This window comes from Fundulus heteroclitus, chromosome 1, assembly GCF_011125445.2.
Source record: "Fundulus heteroclitus isolate FHET01 chromosome 1, MU-UCD_Fhet_4.1, whole genome shotgun sequence".
NCBI lineage: Eukaryota > Metazoa > Chordata > Actinopteri > Cyprinodontiformes > Fundulidae > Fundulus > Fundulus heteroclitus.
The window spans coordinates 41,138,723-41,155,172 of NC_046361.1; the positions used below are offsets into that span (position 1 = coordinate 41,138,723).

A 16,450-nucleotide genomic window follows, 5' to 3' on the forward strand; every position below is an offset into this window, starting at 1 on the left:
CTTGGTTGAATTAAAATCTTATTAAATCTGATAATTTTGGCTGTGCCTTTATTCAGTGTTCATTTGATCACACGTGAAATCCGCTTTATATAATCTATTCATGCGGGTTTAGCTACCAAAAAAGAAAAAAAGAGAACCAGCAGACAGCTGTGATGGACTTAGGAAGGTGGATTTTGGTTTCAGCAGACAGACATTCGACAATCTAATAACATAAAGCTAATATTTTCGTGACACATCTGGAAATGACCGTTTTCTTTCTCATAACGTATTATACTGGATGGATGGATGAACGATAATGTAACGACACCATTGCTATATTTCGTTAAGAAAAGTAAAACATCCTCATTTCCACGCCTAATAGGTTGGAAATGAGGCGGAGTTGACTAGATTCATTCTTCCAGCTGAATGCGCTCTTGGCGCAGGGAATACAAATTCTGGCGGGGATAAGTCGTTTGGCACAACGACACCTGTGCTATCCTAGCGCAGCAGGTCTTGGTGATATCACAGTAAATTGGGCAAAAGTCTGGACTATTTCTGCCCTGCGATGGACTGGTGACCTGTCCAGTTTATACAACGCCTCTCGCCCATTGACAGCTGGAGATAGGGACCGGCACCTCGCGAACGCAGGGATAAGCGTGTTAGAAAATGAATGGATGGATGGATGGATGAATGGATGGATGGATGGATGAATGGATGGATGGTCTGGGCTATTTATTTTTTTCTTGCCATCAAGATCTCTGCCAGGTGGCGCCACAAAATGCTATTATTGGGCTTTCTTCGTCTGGAAACAGACACAACAGAAACAACCATCTTACGGGCGCAGCCATGATGACGTGGTAAACTCGCTCAGCTGACAATACAGCGATCGGATTGGCTGAGCAGCAAAAATCGAATCACGTGACTTATTGGACTGGAGCGCCACAGTTTAGATTTTTTATCGGCTATAACTTCTTAATGTGCAAGTGAAAACGTGGGAACATTGGTGTTTTGAGATCACTGCTATGTGTAGCAACTTATCCCGGTGCAAGAAAGTTGCCCCCTGACAGTTCATACGAAAAGTCACCGTACAGATTCTGGCCCACGGCCTATTAATAGTAACCTGACAACAGCCAGCTGTATGTATCGCTCCGCCTAGCTCCACTCACATACATCTGGGACACGGCTCATTGAAAATGATTTCCCCAACCAAATTTTTGGTCTGGCCAATCAGGACGCAGGGCGGGTGTTTCATGGATGTGACGTAGTGGAGACGCCACCGTGAGATTCCAACAACAATGGCGGCTCGCATCGAGGAAGCAAGCGTTAGCATTGATGCTGCTATTTCCTCCGTGTTGTCCAATCTATCTGATATTGTTTCATTAAAAGAACATCAGAGAACGGCTCTGAAGGCTTTTGTTGGTGGAAACCATGTTTTCGCCCTTCTCCCGACCGGATTTGGCAAGTTTTGTTTTCCGGGGCGCGTACGCGGACGCGCCCCGGAGCGGTTAGCGGTTAGCGCAAACCATATAAGGAGACCTTTAGTCCTCAACGCGGTCGGCCCGGGATCGACTCCGACCCGCGGCGCTTTGCCGCCTGTCTTCCCCCTCTTCCTGTCAGCTCACTGTCAATAAAAGGTGTGCCACTACAGTGTTTCCCGCATGGATTTGCTTTTGCGAGGCGGAGCGGGGGGTGGATGACTTTTTCTCCGCGGAGGGGGGGGGGGGGGGGGTGGGCGACACGTTTTCCGCTCTAGTGCAGGGTGAAACCCTGCACTAGAGCCGCAAACACATAAAAAAAAAAAAAGGGTTTTTTTTCCGGCGTCGGTCTCATCAGCGTCACGGGTTAGCTTCGGTGTGACTGGTTGAAATAGCACGTTGATAAAGATGACAGACAAGTGGCTTATCCAATCATATGCAAGGAGTTTTGATAAGGCCCAGCCTTCAGTAAAGGCAATGCCTATGGCGGTGTCCCAGATGTATGTGAGTGGAGCTAGGCGGAGCGATACATACAGCTGGCTGTTGTCAGGTTATATTAATAGACCTTAGACCTTTTTTCAGTGTTGTAGTATGGCCTTCATCCAACAGAGGGCGCTGTCGGTCATTGTAAAGTACAGCCACAGTAATTCTATTCAATTCAATTTTATTTATATAGCGCCAAATCATAAAACATGTCATCTCAAGGCACTTTACAAAATCAAGTTCAATCATATTATACAGATTGGGTCAGATTATACAGATTGGTCAAAAATGTCCTATATAAGGTAGTAAGTAGTAAGAGAAAAATGAATTAGCCCTTCATGTTATGGAAAGACGCTCTTGATACTAGAGAAAACGAGTGTTTTTAAGAAAATCGAGAGGTGGGACAGAGAGGAGCTGTCTAAGAAAATGGAGAAACCGCTGAAACAGAAAATTAAAAAGGGTTAAAACTACGGCGCAGACAAGTACGGATGTTGTGTTGATCGATCAGGACAACAATGAACTGAAGACCTGGTTTTGTGCCCCCCTGAGCACTTTGTGCCCTGTGCACATGGGCGGAGCTCCGGTTATGCCTTTATGCAACAAGCTATAATTAGCTGATGAATTGTCCCTCTGCTTGGGTAGCCAGCCTGCAGTCAGCTGCTTAACATCCCACCTACACCTTCATTTCACTTCATTTCTATATCTCTATAACCTTTAACAACAACCTATTAGCCAAAGTGCTTTACAATAAAATACTTAAAATTGTTCCAAAAAAGATTAAAGAGAAAAATTCAGGAGTAAGCAATCTGGATTAAATCCATGCGGTGCTGCTGAATATTCAATTCAATTCAATTCAATTTTATTTATATAGCGCCAAATCATGAAACATGTCATCTCAAGGCACTTTACAAAGTCAAGTTCAATCATATTATACAGATTGGGTCAGATTATACAGATTCGTCAAAAATCTCCTATATAAGGAAACCAGTTGATTGCATCAAAGTCCCGACAAGCAGCATTCACTCCTTGGGAAGCGTAGAGCTACAGGGAGAGTCGTCTGCATTGTACATGGCTTTGCTGCAATCCCTCATACTGAGCAAGCATGAAGCGACAGTGGGAAGAAAAACTCCCCATTAACGGGAAGTAAAACCTCCGGCAGGACCGGGCTCAGTATGAACGGTCATCTGCCTCGACCGACTGGGGGTTACAGAAGACAGAGCAGAGACACAACAAGAGAGACAAAAAAGCACAGAAGCACATATTGATCCAGTAATCTGTTCTACATTAGATGGTAGTAGCGGGTGAGCCGTCTTCTCTGGATGATGTCACAGTTAACAGAACACCAGACCAGGTGTACCTACTATGAAGAAAAAGAGAGAGAGCAAAAAGTTAAAAGCTGAAATGACGACACATAATGCATAATTGAAGAACAGTAGAACTCTATAGAGTGAGAAAATTAGATCCTGATATCCTCCAGTAGCCTAAGCCTTTAGCAGTAAAACTATAGAGGTAGCTCAGAGTAACATGAGCCACTCTAGTTATAAGTTTAGTCAAAAAGGAAAGTTTTAAGATTAGTCTTAAAAGTAGACGGGGTGTCTGCCTCATGGACCAAAACTGGGAGTTGGTTCCACAGGAGATGAGCCTGATTGCTAAAGGATCTGCCTCCCATTCTACTTTTAGAGACTCTAGGAACCACCAGCAGATCTGCAGTCTGAGAGCGAAGTGCTCTGTTAGGAACATACGGGGTAATCAGAGCTCTGATATATGATGGAGCTTGATTATTAAGGGCTTTATACGTTAGAAGAAGAATTTTAAATTCTATTCTTGATTTAACAGGAAGCCAATAAAGGGAAGCTAAAATTGGAGAAATATGATCCCGCTTGTTGATTTTCATCAGAACTCTTGCTGCAGCATTTTGGATCAGCTGAAGGCTTTGAACTGCATTTTGTGGACTTCCTGATAGTAAAGAATTACAATAGTCCAGCCTTGAAGTAACAAATGCATGGACCAGTTTTTCAGCATCACTCCTGGACAGAATGTTTCTAATTTTGGCGATATTCCAGAGGTGAAAAAAGAAAACTCTGGAAACCTGTTTAATATGGGATTTAAATTACATGTCTTGGTCAAAATTAACACCAAGATTTTTTACTTTATTACCAGAGGCCAAGTTAATGCCACCCAGATTAGGTGATTGGTTAAGAAGTTTATTTTTTGAGGACTCTGGCCCAAAGATTAAAACTTCGGTCATGTCAGAATTTAGATGCAGGAAATTTAAAGTCATCCAGCTTTTGATGTCATCAAGACATGACTGCAGTTGAAGTAATTGATTGGATTCATCAGGATTTATGGATAAATATAGCTGAGTATCATCAGCATAATAGTGGAAATTAATCCCATGCTGTCTGATAATTTTGCCGATTGAAGCATATATATAGCAAAGAGAATTGGTCCAAGGACTGAACCCTGTGGTACTCCACAGGTGACCCTAGAGTTTGAGGAAGATTTATTATTAACATGAACAAACTGGAATCCGTCCGACAGATAAGATTTAAACCAGCCTAATGCTTTCCCCTTAATCCCTACAGTATGTTCAAGTCTTTGTAGGATAATATTGTGATCAACTGTCTCAAATGCAGCACTGAGATCTAACAGGACAAGTACAGACACAAGTCCATTATTTGAGGACATGAGAATATCATTAGTGACCTTCACCAGAGCTGTTTCAGTGCTATGATGAGCTCTAAAGCCTGACTGAAACTCCTCAAGTAGGTCATTGCTTTGTAAATGTTCACAAAGTTGATTAGCAACTACTTTCTCAAGAATTTTAGGTAAGAAAAGAAGATTAGATCTAGGTCTGTAGTTTACTAACTCATCTTGATCAAGAGATGGTTTCTTAAGTAAAGGTTTAATAACACCTACTTTAAAAACCTGTGGTACATATCCATTTACTAAGGATAGATTAATCATGTCTAAAATAGTGCCACTGATCAAAGGGAATATGTCCTTAAACAACTTGGTTGGGATTGGGTCTAACATACAGGTAGAAGGTTTAGATGAAGCTAAAATTTTAGATAGCTCAGAAAGCTCTACTGCTTCTAAACAGTTCAAACACTGCGCAGGTTCTAAAGATTCCTCCAACGCTGCCTCACTTACTGAGGACGAGGTAATCATGTTTGGGAGGATGCCAATTATTTTATTTTTAATGGCATCAATTTTATTTATGAAGAATCCCATAAAATCGTTACTACTAAGAGCTAAAGGAATGGATGGATCAACAGAGCTGTGGCTCTGGGTAAGTTTGGCAACTGTACTAAAGAGAAATCTAGGATTATTTTTATTCTCTTCAATTAATGATGAAAAATATGCTGCTCTAACTCTGCGAAGGGTCTTGTTATACAACAATAGACTGTCCCTCCAGATTAAGTAGGATTCCTCTTGGTGTGTAAACGCCATTTTCTTTCCAATTTCCTAACATTGTGCTTCAAGGAACGCAGCTCTGAATTAAACCAGGGAGCCAGCTTCCTGTGTCTAATGCAGAACGCAATGAGGAAGTCACATTGTTAGCAAAGGTATCGATTTGTGAATGGAAAGAAACAGCATTGCTGCCATCTACAGGGCATTTCTGCAATACTGAGGATATTAAAAAGGGGACAGACTCTTTAAGTTTTGATACAGCATTATCCGATAAAGATCTACTATATTGGAACCCTCTTTTGGGGGTGGAGAACTCAGTTAGATTAAACTCAAATGTTATTAAAAAATGATCAGACAGGACAGGGTTGTGAGAGAATACTGTTAATTCTTCACAATCAATGCCATATGTCAGAACAAGGTCTAAAGTATGGAGCCGAGAGTGCGTCGGTTTATGCACATTTTGAGCAAATCCAATTAAATTAAAAGCCTTATTAAAAGCCTTCTTGATTAAAAAACCTGTTTTTAATGGGTGTAGAAAGACCCGGGTCAGTGGCTAAGCAGAGGTCCAAAAGGTGCTGGTACCAGAGTCTGGGCGCCTTGACTAAGAAGGCCCGATCAGTCCAGTTTTTAAATTTAGTTCTATGTCGAACTTCAGGAAAACCACAGAAACGCAAAAAAACAGAGATGTTGGGCGGGACCCAACGTTAACAGCTTTCTAAACAAATATTAAAAGTTTAAAATTTTATCTTAAACAGACCTGCAGCCAGTGGAGGGACGACATAATGGGGGATTATTGGCTTGAAAGTTTCAGTTAAAGAACTCGGTGCTGCATTATGGACCGACTGAATTCTGCTGCAGGATGCCAACATATAGAGTGTTACAGTAAGCACATCTGGTGCTGATAAAAGTGTTTATAGCTTCTCAAGATCATTATATTTAGCCAAAATAACCTTGATTAAAGTCCATATTGGTCTTAGCTGGGTGTTAGACAATGACACATTAAACAGGATGTGGATTCAGCCACAAACGTCCGGCGTTCAAACAGGAGAATAAGTCACTGTAGGTGAAACTCTGGATTTAAACTTGCCTCTGTAGAGAGTTCAGCGTGTGGAGCTGAGGACTGAGCAGGTGTGGTGGTGGTTCATTTGGTTTAATCAGAGTTTACATCGACAACAGAAAATCCAGGAAGTGAAATCAAAAAAGTAATTATAGAACAAAACGTTTATGCTTTCTTCCTAAATGTAGATCTAAAACAAATATTTCCAGTTGAATTTCTCTTTCTTCCAAGCAACGGAAAGGTGTTTCAGCCTTCTTTTAGCCAGCTAACCAGAAGTGCGCAGTTTCATAGAAAACAATGTGGTGGATTCAGATTCAGCTGCAAATAAAACAGGGATTGAAGGAGGAAAATACATTTTCAAATGTCAGGTAACATTTTAGTCACGCTCTTATTGTGACAAACAAAAATAAAAACTTGGAGGTCAGATTTGCAGCTGAAGGGGAGTACAGGACTGTCTCAGAAAATTAGAATATTGTGATAAAGTTCTTTATTTTCTGTAATGCAATTAAAAAACATGAAATGTCATACATTCTGGATTCATTATAAATCAACTGAAATATCGCAAGCCTTTTATTGTTTTAATATCGCTGATTATGGCTTACAGCTTAAGAAACCCAAATATCCTATCTCAAAATATTAGAATATCGTGAAAAAGTATACTAGTAGGCTATTCAACTAATCACTTGAATCGTCTAATTAACTCGAAAAACTGCAGGGTTTCCTGAGCCTTGAAAAACACTCAGCTTGGTTCAGTAAACTAAATCACAAGTATGGTAGTGGTTAAGAGACGACATAAGATTCTCACAGTAACTGGTGTACTGACCATGGCATTACTGTCCTTGATTGGCCTGCCAATTCCCCTGACCTGAACCCCATAGAGAATTTGTGGGGTATTGTGAAGAAGAAGCTGAAAGACACCAGAGCCAACAATGCAAATGAGCTAAAGGCCGCTATTGAAGCATCCTGGGCATCCATAACACCTCAGCAATGCCACAGGCTGATTGCCTCCATGCCACGCCGCATTGATGCAGTAATCTGTGCAAAAGGATTCCCAACCAAGTACTGAGTGCATTAATGGACATTTTAAAATGTTTAATTTTGTTTTGCTGTTATAATTTTTTTTTTACTTGGTCTGAGGAAATATTCTAATATTTTGAGATAGGATTTTTGAGTTTTCTTCAGCTGTACGCCATAATCAGCAATATTAAAACAATAAAAGGCTTGCGATATTTCAGTTGATTTGTATTGGATCCAGAATGTATGACATTTCATGTTTTTTAATTGCATTACAGAAAATAAAGAACTTTATCACAATATTCTAATTTTCTGAGACAGTCCTGTACAGTAACAGTTTAGGGTCAACTGGAAATATCCTCGACATCTAAGAAGAAGTAATAAGGTCATGTTTCCTGGTTCAGGTCAGATGTCTAGCAGAATAATTCTTCATGGCTCAGAACTAATTTAAGGTTCTTTTCATTAATCCATCAATGGTGTTAGTAAGATTAACTCTCTAATTCACTGTTTTACCGTCTTAGAACTATTCTGAAAATCTACCTGTTATCAAGGTCTGTTGTGTTTTTGTGTTGCCTGCAGATGTTCAGGAGAGGCTGCTGGTTAAAATAGAAGCTGCTGAAGAACAGAGTCCTGGTGGTGATGATCAGGACCCAGAGCTCCTTCACATCAAGGAGGAACAGGAGGAACCTTGGACCAGTCTGGAGGAAGAACAGCTCAATGTAAAGGAGGAGACTGATCCCACAGTGTTTCCACTAACTGTGGTTCTTGTGAAGAGTGAGGATGAGGAAGAGAAACCTCTGTCCTCACAGCTTCACCAGCACCAACCAGAAGACAGAGATCTACCAACCAGCAGCTCAGCTGACCAGATGAAGGCAAAAACCGATGAAGAGGACTCTGGAGGATCAGAATCCAGTAGGAACTCAGATCCAAATACTCATGGAGACACTTCCAGTTCTTCAGAAACAGAGGTCAGTGATGATGATGAAGAGGAGGATGTGAGCCATCCTGACTCTCAGCTACAACACCTGTCAGACTCTGGGTCTGAAACTGAAGACAGTGAGAATGACTGGAAGGAGAGCAGAGCTCCTGAACCTGGAGTAAACACTGCCAACAAGTCTTTAAGCTGCTCTGAGTGCGGTCAGCAATTTGTTAACAAGCGCTCTCTTCAGAGACACACGACGATCAAATCAAGAAAAAGGTCTTCAAACTGTACAGTTCATTGTAAAGGCTTTAAGGAGAAGCAAAATATTGACTCATTGAAAGTTCAAACTGGTTTAAAATGTTTTACCTGTGATGACTGTGGTAAAAGTTTTAACTTAAAAAACTCTTTAAATCGACACCTGAGAATCCACACAGGAGAGAAACCGTTCCGCTGTGACGTCTGCGGACAAAGATTTAACCAAAAGTCTCACTTAAAAATTCACAGGAGAATCCACACAGGGGAGAAGCCGTTTAGTTGCGATGAGTGTGGACTAAGGTTTAACCAAAAGTCGAGCCTAAATCTACATATGAGAGTCCACTCAGCGGAGAAGCCGTTTTCTTGTGATGTTTGTGAAGAAAGATTTAACAAAAAATCTGATTTAAACAAACACAAGAGAATCCACTTAGAAGAAAAACCATTTGGTTGTGATGTCTGTGGAAAAAGATTTAGTCGAAAGACAGACTTAAATATGCACACAAGAGTCCACACAGGAGACAAACCCTTTAGTTGTGATGTTTGTGGACAAACATTTAGCCTTAAAGCTAATTTAAACAAACACATGAGGATCCACACAGGAGACAAACCATTCGGTTGCCTTTTTTGTGAACAAAGATTTAACAGAAGGTCACATTTAAACATACACATCAGAATCCACACAGGAGAAAAGCCCTTTGTTTGTGATGTTTGTGGACAAAGATTTAGTGATAAGTCAGCCGTGAACAAACACATGAGAATCCACACTGGAGACAAACCATTTGGTTGTGAAGTTTGTGGGAAAGGATTTAACCAAAAGTCGAGTTTAAACAAGCACTTGCGGATCCACACTGGTGACAAACCATTTGGTTGTGATATTTGTGGACAAAGTTTTAATCAAAAGTCAACTTTAAATATACACATGAGGATCCACACAGGAGACAAGCCATTTGTATGCCATGTCTGTGGACAAAGATTTAACCACAAATCAAACTTAAACAAACACATGAGGATACACACAGGAGAAAAGCCATTTGGTTGTCATATATGTGGGAAAAGATTTTACCAAAAGCCTCATTTAAACAGACACATGAGAATCCACATCGGAGAGGAAGCCGTTTAAATATTTATGTTGCAGGGTCATTCCCAACTTGGAACCCCAGAATAGTTCTTCCCCAGGAAGCTAATCTAGAGCCAATTAAGGTGACGCCAACTGTAAGATTGCTCTGGCTACATGGAAGTACACCAGAAAGACAAAGGCAGGGCGCAGTTATGGGTGAATTGAATGAAATTCCAAAACACCGGAGGACGCAAGGGAGCCAGCACAAAAACAAGCGTAGATCTGGGGTGCAAACGAGTAAGCGATCAGGCAAGGTGACATGAAGCAACAGTAGGAACCAGAGGTAAATGGGTCAATGAGAGGAGCTTAAATACTGGGAGGATGAGAGTTGTAGCAATTGCAGGGGTAAATTGACTAACTGATGGCAGGTGTGGAGAAGGGAATAAACTAAATACATTGCCGAAGGGACCTGAAACAAGGCTGATCTAATAAACACTAAAACCAAGAACTGTGTAAACAGTGACAGTCTAACCCCTGCCAACATGGTGGTGATAGTGAAGCTTAAATGGTTACCAGAGGTATTTTTGCTTTATCTACTAACATTAAGGCAAAGAAGATAAGGAAAGCATTTTTCAAACAAAGTCAGTGAAATAGTTTCAAGGTAACTACAGACAAGTTGACATTAAAGACCAAGTTTAAATACCCAAGTTATACCCATCTTGAAATATATATTAGTGACTGAAAATACTTACTGTGGACTGCAATAGATGTTCTTATGCTGCCATCAAGCTATCCATGACGAGAATTTGCTTAATTCTGTATTGGGGTTTCAAATTTAACTTTACCTTTTAAAAGCTTTGTGCAAAATCAGAGTCCTGTTAACTGATCATAGCAGACAAAGATTCTGCTTCTGCAACCTGAAGTTGCAACAAACATGGATTCAGAACCCATAAAAACACAGTAGAACTGGTGTGACGCATTACCATTTAACCTTTAAGCACACAATGTAATTCTGAATAAAAATGGAGTTACCTTTGTACAGACGAACATGCGGTAGTTTCCCGTTGATCACTGTTGTCTTCAGCTACTCATGCAGTCGGCTGCAGGCCTTTCTCCTTTTTTTCTAGACTCCTTTGAGGTGTTTGTAAACAACCAAACTGTACTCCACCTTCTAGATTGGATAACATGTGTCTGAAATTGTACTTTCCCCTCTGACAACATTTAAAAAATTTTTACTGATGTTTTTTTTAACACAATCACAATGTGTTTGTAATGTAAAAACCTGCATGTGTTGTTGGAGCTGCAGTAAGGGGCGTTTCAGTCATCATTAGTTATCTGCCTCCCAGGTTTAGGGTCCCAAACCAGGCTGTTTATTTACACCTCTGACCGAGAGGATCCAACTATAAGAGTGCTGCTGCTTTAGAACCTTTGATCTGAGGATTCAGGTCAACACCCATCACAGCAGTGGAGTCCAGAGCGCCTTTAGAAATGATGAAATCACACCAATATGGCGCCTAGCCAATTGTTCTGGTGTGGTTATGGTCTAAATGCCAAATGCAGTCCCTTAACTCTGTGGAAATGTTTTACTTGAAAGGATTTTTGTTTTACTGAACCTGACACCTGAGTGTGCAGGTGAGAAGATGCATTTATGTAAATAAAAGACAATTTTAAACAACCAATCTAGAACTAATCAGTCTGACTGTAAGGGTGATAACCCGCCCAGTAAGTGGGGCAGTAAGCTGCTATTCTGCTCTTCTACCTTCACATATAATGCTTGCACACAGTTTCCATAGTTTTAAATTATGCATTATAATTATGCAAATTTTTATGTTCCTATTTTCTATTTATTTTTTACTTGTGTTGTTTTATCAGCTAACCCAGTCTCCCATCGGAGGGGCAGTAAGTGGAGCAAACTTCAAGCATCTGTAAATTAATTTCCTGAAACGTTTGGATTGTCACCTACTGAGTGCAGACAGTCATGGTAATAACGGAGATGATGGGAGTGACAGAACAAAAATATTTATCACCAGATGGATTTAGGGGGAACGTGTGAAATCATCAAATATATGTTCCTCAATGAGAAACGATACCTGACCTCAGACACCCAGATAGTTTGGATTTCACCAAGCAGCCTCAAATACAGTGAAGAGTATTTTATTTGTCACCGCAGCAAATTTTGTCTTTGGCCACTTCAGTTCACATTACACACAATGAAGGCAAAAACTGACAAACAGGCAGTAAACAAGAGTTGCAGTAATTTTCTTTGCGTTCAGGAGAGTCACAGATAATGAGGTAGTAAGGTGCTTACTGAACAATGATGATCTGAGGCTTTGTCTACAGAAATGTGCTTTTAGATATTCTGAGATGATGGTGTGCAGCAGGCAGTAACATTAAGGTGATTTTAACGTATGACGGGCTCCTAACAGTGGGGTTGTTTTAAAGCGTTGGACTGCAGTCTCCCATCAGGGGGCGATTGCCCTCACAGCTCTTTGAAGGAAGCTGATTCTAAATTTATTAGTTGTGGCTTTGAGGCTTCTGAAGTGTTTACCTGATGGCAGAGGAGCAAACAGAGCATTGCCTGGGTGGTGGGAATCAGTGGAGATGCGTCTGGCCCTTCTTTATACTTGTTCAGCATAAATTGAGTCTAGATCCTGCAGACGGCAGCATTCTGTGTTGAGGATCAGTGCAGCAGATGTGTTTCCCTATCCTCACCACTCTTTGTCTCCAGGATCGGCCTTTAATGTCATTGCTGCACAGTTTGGTACTCCATCTATATTTAAACTCCCTGCTTTTTATAACTCATCACTGGTTTCTTACATTGGCATCATGGTCCTTGTTGCTCTGCCAGATTTTTTGCCGTCATTCTTCTTCATGGTTTGTTTCTCTGCCCTGTTCCTCGTGTCTGTACATTTATTTTTTAATTTAGTTATAAAAAAATCTACACTCCAGTTTGTCTGCAATTACCCTGTTTATTGACCAAACCATGACATAGACCATGCAAATAAGAAACCTAAAACTTTTATCTTTTCCATCCATCATAGATCCAACAACCCAACAGTGATACCAGAGATGCTACAGTGCCGCCCACATGGAAGTGTGGTGATTAATTATGGGTAAAATCTACGCCACTGAAAAGCAGCTTTCTAGCATCAGTCTCCATGGTGATGCATAGACTTAGGAACAGAATCAGCTTCAAGATGCTGAAAACCCAATCATCTGGCCTTTCCCTTAAAAGAGGAACTGAGAGATAAAAGAAAAGCAGCAGCAGCAAATCATTACTCAACACAACACAACCATTGTCACTTTATTTCCATCCTTCTCTGTGAGAGACTTTATTTTTTTTATTGCTTTTACATCCGAGTAAAATTTAGCAGAGATTTCAGAACCTGTTTTTCTGGCTGATGTGAACAGAAGCTAACAGAGAAAACTTCAAGCTGAGCGTTTGGTCCGCTTTAAAACATGAAGCTGAAGTAAAACTGAGTTTCCTCCTTAGTATAATATGACATTAATTTAAAATTAATTTTTTTGTTAGATTATTCAGCCTCCTGTTAAAGCCTCTCTGAGGGATGAAATAAGCTCTATTCTGATGTCTGAACTTTAGAGCTGCAACATTTAAGGCTTAAAACTGTTTATTTTGGTTGTTTTCACCACATTTACAGTCAGTCAGATCATTTTAAAACCAGCTAACTCTGCCTCTTAGTCAGACTCGGTGTGTCAGTGGTTCTGTGAGACAGAACCAGCTGTGGTTTCACTGCAGATCCTGACAGGAAGTCCTGATATTAACTGTTGATCTGGTCTGCAGCTCTGCAGATCTCTAACAGCAAAACCAAAGACGCTGTGACACACTATGGAGTCCCTGGAAGAACCATCAAGGTTAGATGTTCCTTTTCTTCATTTGGAGAATGAATGGATCTTCTGCAAGCAGAACTGCAAACAAGAAAACATTTAAACAAATAAAACAACAGGCCGATACAGTATAACACCTGTTAAAGAAAAAAAAGCATCTCCAGCCTGACCCAGTTTGACTCAGGACGGTACCGATATGGTTTATCATGAAGATCTTCATACAAAGACTTTATACTTGTTGCTGAAGGTGAGTCTCACAGCTGTTAAAATCTCTCTCAGAGGTTAATGATCTCATCTGAGTGCTTCCAACCTTTAATGAAGAATGATCAGTCTGTAAGAACACTGTTAAAGATCCAGTGTATAAGATTTTCACACCAAACTTGCCTTTAAGCCTCGTGGCTGTAAGCCTTTAGGTGCATTAAAACTACTACAGAAGCCATGGAGTGTCATAAATGTGACAATGTCAACATGTCCTCCTGTATTTGGTACCAAGCTACTGCCAATAACTACAGTCAGTTTGGAAAGTCCAACTAAAGGAGTTGTTGGGTTAGATCCATTCCAGCCACACTGACAACAAGACCGAACGTTTCCTATGCTGTGCTTTCTTTAGTTATAATAATAATAATCATCTCTGTTGCCAATGTAATTTACATTCCAATTAAAGTCGTTTTCTACATTTATCCTCTCCCCTTGGGTAGCAGTGAGCTTTCACTGTCTGGTGCATTCTGGGACGAAGGGCCTCGCTCAGGGCCCCAGGCGGCAGTCTGGGAGTTAAAGCCAGAATCTGCAGGACACAAACACATTGCTCTAACCACTAGGCCACCACTTTCCCCACATACAATATTTCCTTATGCTTATTATTCTTAGATGTTACACAGTATTTAAGAATTATGTTTTTATTTCATTCTTCGTACATTTTGTATTCCGTTTATATTCTTTCCCCGTGTTTCCCTCCAGACCCGCTTCATTAAGTCCCTCCCTTCAGGTCTTCAGTCTTCATTGGTCTCAGCTGTTCTTCATCTCCTGTTTCTGCCTCACTTTCCTCCAAACTTCCCTCTATATTTAAACTCTCTGGTTTTCATCCCTCATCGCTGGTTTCTTACGTTGGCATCATGGTTCCCGTTGCTCTGCCAGGTTTTTTGCTGTCATTCCGGCTCATGTTTTGTTTTCTTGCCCTGTTCCTGATGGCTTTAAGGTTTTATCTAATTAGTTATTGAAAACCTACCTTCTCCAGTTTGTCTGCATTTAGGCTGTTCCTCAACCAAACCATGACATAGACAATGATGTTTTCCTGTTTCAGCGTTATTTTCCAATAAGAAGCCTGCATGGGAGTCTGTTGATTAATCATGTGTAAAATCTACATCACTGAAAATGAGCTTTCTAGCATCACTTTTCATGGTGATGAATAAACGTAGGAACAGAATCAGATTCAAGATGCTGAAAACCATTAAAAAATCCTACTGGTTAGTTGTTGCTGGTTTTTCGTCCTTAGAACATTTATTGTCAGCTTAAAGCTGCTTTTATTCAAATATGTTTGTTTGAACTAATATTATACTGTTTAGGAGTTAAGTCACGTGATTATCTGCCAATGCAAATAGCTACAGTAAGCCACAGTGACGCCCTCAGGCCACAGTAAATGAATTAGGCTGCAGCTGACTGGAAACAGGAAGTGTGTTCACCTCCTGTTAAACGAGGAACTGAGAGATAAAAGAAAAGAAGCAGCAGTCTCAACATGACCGTCATCACTTTCTTCTGCTCCATCCTCCTCCTCTGTGAGTGACTTTATTTTTTTATTGCTTTTACATCCGACCAACATTTAGCAGACATTTCAGAACCTGTTTTTCTGGCTGATGTGAACAGAAGCTAACAGAGAAAACTTTAAACTGAGCGTTTGGTCTGCTTTAAAACAGGAAGATGAAGTAAAACTGAGTTTCCTCCTTAGAATAACCTGAGAAAAAATAAAGCTACATGCCTTTACTTTCAGGTAGTATTAGCTGTCTGTAATCAGTTTTTAAGCTTTTTAATTCTTTCTTCAGTCCAAACCATGTAAATCTTCCCAGCTATAAAAATGAGATTTAAAGTTCATTACTTTGAGATTATTCAGCTCCTGTTAAAGCCTCTCTGAGCTCTGAGGGATGAAATAAGCTCTATTCTGATGTCTGAAGCTGCAACATTTAAGGCTTAAAACTGTTTATTTTGATTGTTTTCACCACATTTACAGTCAGTCAGATGATTTTTAACACCGATTTTGACACACCGAGTCTTAGTCAGACTCGGTGTGTCAGTGGTTCTGTGAGACAGAACCAGCTGTGGTTTCACTGCAGATCCTGACAGGAAGTCCTGATATTAACTGTTAATCTGGTCTGCAGCTCTGCAGATCTCTAGCAGCAGAACCAAAGACGCTGTGACACACTATGGAGTCCCTGGAAGAACCATCAAGGTTAGATGTTCCTTTTCTTCATCTGGAGAACGAATGATCTTCTGCAAGCAGAACTGTGAGGAAAAAGGAGACATTCTCATTGAAACAAGGAAAACAACAGATAGAAAAGGCCGATACAGTATCACATCTGTTAAAGGACAAAATGAACCTTATTTTAATGTAAGCATCTCAAGCCTGACCCAGTCTGACTCAGGACGGTACCGATGTGGTTTGAGCATATCTTCATCAAAATTTTCATACAAGGACTTTATACTTGTTGTTGCTGAAGGTGAGTCTCCCGGCTGTTAAAATCTCTCTGAGAGGTTAATGATCTCATCTGAGTGCTTCCAACGTCTAATGAAGAATGAAAAGTCTGTAAGAACACTGTTAAAGATTCATCTCCTCATTTTGAGAAATTACATTTTTACTTTCTCTATTTTTTTCAAGTTATCTTTATTTTTTATTACTTTTGTACAGATCAGATTATACAAAAGTAATAAAAAAAAATATTTCTCACAGTTACACTTTT

At 40.3% G+C, this 16,450-nt stretch overlaps 2 protein-coding genes across 9 annotated transcripts in view; both read left to right on the forward strand.

Moving 5' to 3' along the window:
• The window catches only part of LOC118564548 (gastrula zinc finger protein XlCGF26.1-like), a 41,310-nt gene that overhangs the window by 4,017 nt on the left and 20,843 nt on the right, over positions 1 to 16,450 (forward strand). Inside the window, exons 2-3 of one of the 3 annotated variants that reach the window (XR_004931916.1) lie at positions 8,002 to 9,825; positions 9,856 to 10,268. Coding sequence is in view for 1 of the 3 variants with exons in the window: in XM_036142991.1 (XP_035998884.1) it covers positions 8,002 to 9,719 (1,718 nt within the window). In the remaining 2 variants the exon portion in view is untranslated. Of the gene's footprint in view, positions 1 to 8,001; positions 10,269 to 16,450 lie in introns of those variants that run through there. The other 2 variants (XR_004931915.1, XM_036142991.1) reach the window with 2 other exon arrangements.
• The window catches only part of LOC105924704, a 33,216-nt gene continuing 30,859 nt past the window's right edge, over positions 14,094 to 16,450 (forward strand). For all 6 annotated transcript variants that reach the window (XM_036143055.1, XM_036143028.1, XM_036143043.1 and 3 more), the window contains exons 1-2: positions 14,094 to 15,274; positions 15,872 to 16,210. In XM_036143055.1, coding sequence (XP_035998948.1) covers positions 15,235 to 15,274; positions 15,872 to 16,210 — 379 coding nt within the window. In that variant the 5' untranslated portion in view covers positions 14,094 to 15,234. The remainder of the gene's footprint in view (positions 15,275 to 15,871; positions 16,211 to 16,450) is intronic.